The sequence below is a fragment of the Octopus bimaculoides genome, chromosome 8 (assembly GCF_001194135.2).
Source record: "Octopus bimaculoides isolate UCB-OBI-ISO-001 chromosome 8, ASM119413v2, whole genome shotgun sequence".
Lineage (NCBI taxonomy): Eukaryota > Metazoa > Mollusca > Cephalopoda > Octopoda > Octopodidae > Octopus > Octopus bimaculoides.
The window spans coordinates 91,011,781-91,019,626 of record NC_068988.1 but is presented as its reverse complement, the minus strand read 5'-3'; the positions used below and the strand labels follow the sequence as shown (position 1 = coordinate 91,019,626).

The 7,846-nt window shown below is 35.9% G+C and overlaps 1 protein-coding gene across 1 annotated transcript in view; it reads right to left on the bottom strand.

The window, feature by feature from the left end:
* Positions 1-701: 701 nt before the first annotated feature.
* LOC106882185 (acetylcholinesterase) overlaps positions 702-7,846 on the bottom strand; it is a 71,620-nt gene continuing 64,475 nt past the window's right edge. Inside the window, exon 11 of the mRNA XM_014932772.2 lies at positions 702-1,264. Coding sequence (XP_014788258.1) covers positions 949-1,264 — 316 coding nt within the window. The 3' untranslated portion in view covers positions 702-948. The remainder of the gene's footprint in view (positions 1,265-7,846) is intronic.

Genomic DNA, 7,846 nt, shown 5'->3' with positions numbered 1-7,846 from the left:
ATATATATATATATATATATATATATATATATATATATATACACACACACACACACACATATATATATATATATATATATATATATGCTTCCGATTATCTGGTGTGATGGAAGTGTCCTGTACACCCATGAAGTTATGTGAAGTTGCGTAAAATTTTATTTTATTTTTCTAGTCATATGTGTGCGTGTATGTGTGTATCAATAAATGTAAATACATACATTTATATACATATGTAGAGGGAGAGAGAAAGAGAGAATGGCATATTTCCTTTACATTAGCTTTTTCCCATTACTTTTCCATTACCATACTTGCTATCTATCTGATGATTGACCATTTATAAATATTTCATGCAATGTATATGTTTTTACTATAAGTTACACCCTAAGTGTGTATGTGCGGCGAAACGATGCGTAATTCTACCTAGTAACAAAGATATATGAGCACTACTAATACTACTACTACTACAAAACCTACGCACAGACATATACAAATATATATGCCCATAAATACGTACATATATAGATACATAGATATATACATAGAATTTCACTTGTGTTTGAAATGTTAGCTGTAAGATTTGTTACACATATAGGTCCATAGATGCGTACATATATAGATAGATAAATGTATACATAGAATTTCACATACGTGTTTGAAATGTTGGCAGTAAAATTTGTTATATATATTGAAACCTTAATCAATTGTTCCTTTGCATGTTTTCAATTTATTGCTTTGCAAACTCTACAGTTCATACAAGGGCAGGGTTAAGTTCTCTGGCTAAAAATGTCAATTGTTGCTTACTGATATTCATACTTGGAGAACAAATGCTTCTAACTCTATAAATTTTAAACTGATACATACCTTAGAAGCACGTTTATTATACCTTTTTACATTTTATTTTGTCTACAATTCTAAGCAATATGAAACAAGGTTTGTTATCTTTTCTTGTTACGAGGTCATTCGTTTCCTCAGACGATAAAGTAAAAATGCTGTTAAACAAATTAGTAAGACACTTAACACTCCAAAGGCACTTGATAATACATGATGAAAATATAACTTGTTTTCATAATGCGTTTTGTCTAACCGTTGACTTAAAAATTTCTTCTTAACTGCTGGGATGAGTCGGCGCCAAAATTCCATTCGTCTTGGGAGAAGGTTTCGATTTTCTTTCACAATAGCACAGTTGTTCTCACTGTAGACTTTGATATAGTGCCTGCCTTTGGGTGTGTATCTGAAGAATTGGTTTGAATCCACTTCGGCTTTGCTGAAATATAAATGGATAAAGAAAAGCTTGAGTTTTTTAGCAATACTTCAATTACGGCTGAAAAAAGAAAAATATTATGATTAATTCCAAGTTCAAGATTTATTGTGCTGATCAAATGCGTTCCAGCCGTAATCACCCATCTTATTTTTGTTCTCAAATGTAATGTATATTTTCCATTAAGCACGTCTCCTTTTATAGACAGTAAGATGAGATTTGAGGGAAATTGAGTTGTTATTTCTATCAGTTTCTACGATCATATAGAAGCTTCCTATGTTTGGCAAGTGATTTGATACGAGATTGTGTACTGAAACACCAACATCACTCAAAAACCATGAAAGCAATTTAAAAGACATATGTGAAGATATATTCCTTAGTGTGACTGTGTGTTCATGAGGCTTGCTTCTCAGCTATGGTATCTTGGGGTCAGTCTCACTGTGTGAAAAATTACAAAGTCTCTTCTACTATAGCCTCTGGTCGACCAAAGACTTATAAGTCGATTTTATAGACGGAGACTAAAAGAAGTTCGTGTATATATGTGTAAATGTAAGAGAGAAAGGGGGAGAGAGAAAAAAGAGAGGGAGGGAAAGAGGGGGAGAAAGAGAGGGAGAGTGTGTGTGCGTGTGTCTGTATTCGTGTTTGTTACCCAACACCGCTGGACAACCGATGAGGTTTTGCTTACGTCTCTGTAACATAATAGTTTGAGGGAAAAGATTGATAGAATAAGTACCAGGCATAAAAATAAGTACTGGGTCGATTTGTTCCACTAAAACCGCACTCGAATGACTAAAAGAAGTGAAACTTAAAAGATATATACACACACACACACATTTAATCATTATTACTACTTTGGTTTGGCTCAGTCTTATTCCATGTAGGAATTATGTGGATAGCGGGTTACTGCCTGTAACCTTAGGTATCCACAAGTTTTCAACAATCTTTCAAGTGCTTAGAACCCTCCTGATAGTCCTTGCTGTCCCTAAGAGACAACCTTCTTGTAGGAGCTCTACCGAGCATTCTATTTCAATCTCCTTCAGCCATTTGTCTATATCTTGGCTTATTATTCCCAACGCGTCAAATATTATAAGCACGACCATTACTGTTCGCATGCTCTAAATACTTCCTATTTCAAACTTTAAGGGATTGTATTGTTTTTGTTTTTCATCCTCTTGACCTTGGGATCAAACGAGCATGATGAGACGATAAGTAAGCAACTTCACTTTTCCCGATCTACAATCGCTATGTCTGGTCTATTATTTTCTAATTTCTTGTTCGTTTGAATAGGAAAGTCCTACAAAATCTTACATTTCTCCAATTCCAGTTTTCTTTCGACTCGATGATGGTACCATGCGTTTCCAGCTTCAAATCTCCATTTCTGGTACAGTTTCCAGTGTATAACTTTTGCAATCAGTTTGATAAATTCCATACCCCAAATATTCAGCCCTTGAATAACTTCTTAGCTGTATATACGAAGTTATTCGTATATACAAAAATGTGTACCAATTTGGGTCTCCGGTGTATAGGAGGCATTATAAGAATGTCAGACGGAGTACCTTCAGGTATTTACTCCTCTTTGAGTTCTGAGCTGAAATTGGATAGTAAATTTAATCTTTTATCCACTGTCTACCACCACAACATAACACCTTGGTTGCCTTTAGCAGAGCACAATCCATTGCAAGTACTCGGGCTAGATCTCCAGTTTGAAGATATTTTACCCCCTCCTAGCTAGTTTCACTGATTACTGAATAATTATGCGCACCGTCCTAAGATACATACATGTGTGTGTGTGTGTGTGTGCGCGCGCGCGTGTAGTAGGTGTGCATACAGTACACTCTACTTTATTAACAGACGCCGATTTAACGGACTTCGCATATAACGGACCGATTAATAGTAATAAAATGCGTAAATATATCTAAATATCAGAAATGATATTAGAAACTTTAGCTGTGAGAGAAATATTTTGAATGTAAACGTATACTTTCTACGTTTTTTTTTTCTGCGGAAAAACGAGAAATCGTCTGGCAGAGAATCAAATGTTTTGCTGATTTAACGGACTTCGATTATAACGGACCGATTAATAGTAATAAAATGCGTAAATAAATCTAAATATTAATAATGATATCAGAAACTTTAGCTATGAGAGAAATATTTTGAATGTAAACGTATACTTTCTACAATTTTTTTCTGCAGAAAAACGAGAAATCGTCTGACAGAGAATCAAATGATTTGCTGACCGTTCTTCAACGAAGACATGCCCAGTTTCTTTCTCCCTTTCAATAGCTATGCAAAGTAGCAATAAATTAAGGAAGTCCATTTGTGATTTTTGACAGCTCGTCACAAATTAAGCAACGTCTATTTTATGCACGGTACTCTGTGAATCAGAAAGACTGAATTAAATTGAGATATTTAAATGCCTGGGTTGTGAAACATATTCTTTCTGATGTGTGATGTGCGAAAAAGTAGGAAGGATACCCTGACAAATCGTTTCACGATGTGTTGACTACGTCTCATAGAAACGTACATGGTTTTCTTCTCCCATCAATAACATAGAATGTTCGTCTGATTTTTATAAAGCAGTCCTGGATTAGACTGTCACCGTAGGGGATAGCTTAATCTTTGTATTTGAAATTGTGACAGTTCTATTACATTTCATTCTCTGGCAGAAGACACTTGCCCAAGATGCGGTGCAATAGAATTGAATCCGAAATTACATAGCTGCAAAGTTAAATTCTTATCGATACAATCATGCTTATAACCTTGGCTGGAAAAGATAGGCTAAAGAAGATGTGAAGGAAAGTGTACAGGTTAAATGTGAAAAGAAAAATCAATTAGTTCTTGAGATAAGATATGACTAGATTGAGATCATATTCAATATTACTGATCTATCTAATCTAAGCAGATGTGAATAGATATTATTCTGCGTATATACATAAGGGATTCTGTTGTTAATTAATTAGTTGAAGGGAAACAAAGAGAGAGAGGTGCGGAGATGGATGTAGTAACGGTGGAGAAGACTGTAGGGATCTTTTTTAAAACGAGGGGCCACATTTTTCATTAACGAAACACTTTGAAACTTGAAACACTGGTAGAATGTGTCATATAAAACATCTTTTTCTCTTAGTCTTCTTAAAAAAAAAAGAAATCCATAAATTATTCCATGTTAAAGTTGTCGTATTTCTGTAATTTCAACCAATCACTGACGTCCATTCAGCCGATATACATTAAGTGCCGACTACATAAACAAACGATTCTGAAACAATTAACCCTAACCCTAACCCTAGGGTTAGAGTTAGGGTTAGGGTTAGGGTTAAAGCAAATTTAAAATGAAAAAAGCAAATAAAACGAAGAATCGTTTGTTTATGTAGTCGGCACTTAATGTATATTGGCTGAATGGACGTCAGTGATTGGTTGAAATTATCGAAATAAGACAATTTTTTACATGAAATAAATTCGAATACAAAAATATTTTTCTGTTCTATAACACAAAATAGATAAGTATACGAAGTTTGAAAGTCTTTCCGTACCAAAAACACTACGTAAAACATTAATGAAAAATGTGGCCCCCGTTTTAAAAAAGATCCGACTGTAGAAAGGGAACACTGATAGGTTATGTTGCTAAATAGTCAGTTGAAAGGAGGGGCAAGGAGAAAAAGAGAGCGGGTGAGAGAGTAAACATAAACAGACAGACTGACAGTCAGATGAATATTTCACTGGAGTGAACGCGGTAGAGTGAGAGGTAGAAGAAACGAAACGTCATTTATTCATATATTCTTTTCTACTCTTGGCACAATGCCTGAAATTTTGGGGGAAGGGGCCAGTCGATTAGATCGACCCCAGAACGCAACTGGTACTTAATTTATCGACCTCGAAGGGATGAAAGGTAAAGTCGACCTTGGCGGAATTTGAACTAACTCAGAACGTAAAGACAGACGAAATACCGTTAAACATTTCGTCCGGCGTGCTAACGTTTCTGCCAGCTCGCCGCCTACATTTATTCATGTAATATCACATACATGTACACACATGTAACATGATTAGAACTGTTTAAGTAATGTCTGTCACTGGTAGAAATATTGGTTAACGGAAATAGTTGTGATAGTTCTTATAAGTGGGATAAGGACGATGTAGAATTTTTTTTTATTGAATATTTTTTCTTTTGATCTCCAATCATTTAACAAGTGCGCTATAGTGCTCTTAATTGTCAGCAGCTAAATCAATCCTCTCATATTAGCTTGCTTCTGTCTGTGTATGAGACCTACAAACTATCAAACGTAATCGAAGACATAAAATTTATAGTATTTATAAATAAACTAACTAATAAACTATGGCACGAAATGGACAACATAAGGCCTTAGAAATTCATAAATCAAGTGATTGATATATATATATATATGTATATATTATACACAAACGCACATACATACACACACACATATACACACATAGATAGATAGATAGATAGATAGATAGATAGATAGATAGATAGATAGATAGATAGATGAGTAAATATTTACGTTTATACCACTTATACATTGATAGCTGTTCAACAAATACAGCGCCTGCCATTATGTATACGCGTGTGTGAGCGCGCGCGCAATCGTGTGTCGGCCGCCTGTCACTTAGGAAACGCATATACTCTGAAATGATGTTTCCCGGTAGGTCCAGCGCCCATGTCAGACGGTTCTCGCCTGCTAACGATACATATCTGTTTTGCGGTACTGTACGTCTATATGAGACGATCTCACACTACGAATATCGTGGTAATACCAAACCTTAAAATGACTACAGGAATGGATATACATGTCTCAATCATTGTGGGCGATGCTTTAGCATAGAAACCGAAATCCAATAACCTACTTGAATAAAAGAATTTTTATACGATATGTGTGTGTGTGGAGAGAGAGAGAGAGAGAGAGAGAGAGAGAGAGAATAACGCTGAGAATCGAACGCTATGTATATTCATTCTTAAGTTTCTGCATGCTTCTACGTGGATATACATTTCGCTGCTGAATTTCGTCTTCAGAGAACAACTTCCTTTATTCGATGTGGTGACAACACACACGCCTCAGTGAAGTAGTGAACTCTGAGACACTGGTCCTTCAATGTAATTGTCTCTACAGTCAGAGGCACATCAGGAGAAATTGAAGCTAAACTGGAACGATCATTCTTATTTATAAAATTTATGAAGTCAAATATTTTCTGGTATATGTTAAGGCCTACCAATATATATGTGAGCATGCAAGAGAATGTGTGCGTGTGCGCGATCGTGTGTCGGACACCTGCTACTGAAGAAGCGTATGTACTATGAAATCACGTGATCTGACTGTTCCAGCACCCATGCAAGATAGTTCTCGTCTGCTGACGATATATGTCTGTGCTCTCAGCACTGTTCGTCTATATGAAAAAAATCTCTAAAGGCAAATACCACAGTAATACGGTGTTCTAAGAATATATCCACGTTAAGTAAGATATAAAGATTGCCATTCAGTATTAATAATGCCTTTGTTGCTAATATATATATATATATATATCTATAAATATTCCCATGGATACTTGTACCCATTTTTTTCCGTCCAGGGCTTATATGCCCCAATATTAGAGTATTTTGTTAAGCCAATAGACGGTGATTTCTTATAAGGTAATAATTATATTATTATTTGCAGAGTTTTCATTCGTCACTGCTTCTCCATATACATGGCCTGTGCGTTTTCTGTGCTCTGTTTATGTTCTGTTTTTCATTTTGTCCACGTTTTTTGTGACGTCCTGTACCCAGATATGCATCTATATACACATGTAGATGTAGGTATGTACATACATGTACGTATATATGCATATACTCACATATTATTTGTATTATTACATGATCGAACGCACGCGTCATCTTTGCAAGTAAGTTTTAACTTTATATTTCTGACGCGACTCTATCTTCGTATCTTTCTTCCCCTCTCGTTCTTCCTTCTGTTGCTCTTCGCCTCTCCTCTTCACTACTATATCTCTCTCTCTTCCTCCCTGTCTCGCGTTGCTCACCTATATTCTACTTCCTCCCCTTTTTTCTCTCTCTACCACTCTTTCTCCTTACCCCTCGCTGGTCACATGTGTCCGGCTACTGCTTCCTTTCTTATCTTGGCCACTGCCAAGCTCGCACGAACTTTCTTCTCTCTTCCTTTCAGTTCGTCACATCACAGCGTTCAGTATACACATATACATTTTTCTCACGTCTGGCCTTATAGCCCTTCTTGTTTATTTTCCCTGTTTCGTTTTCCTGTCTTGTTTTCTGTTCGCCAGGATATTCCTCCGCATTACAAATTTATTTGTTGCCGCGGGAAGAGCCATTCTAACAATGCGTTCTGCCCCAACTCTTCGAAACGCTTAGTTTTAGAATGGTGGCAGCTGATGAAGTAAATGTTCTCTATGTGGCCTGTGTGTTTTCTGTGCTCTGTTTATGTTCTGTTTTTCATTTTGTCCACGTTTTTTTGTGACGTCCTGTACCCAGATATGCATCTATATATACATATAAATGTAGGTATGTACATACATGTACATGTATATGCATATACTCACATATTATTTGTATTATATATATAT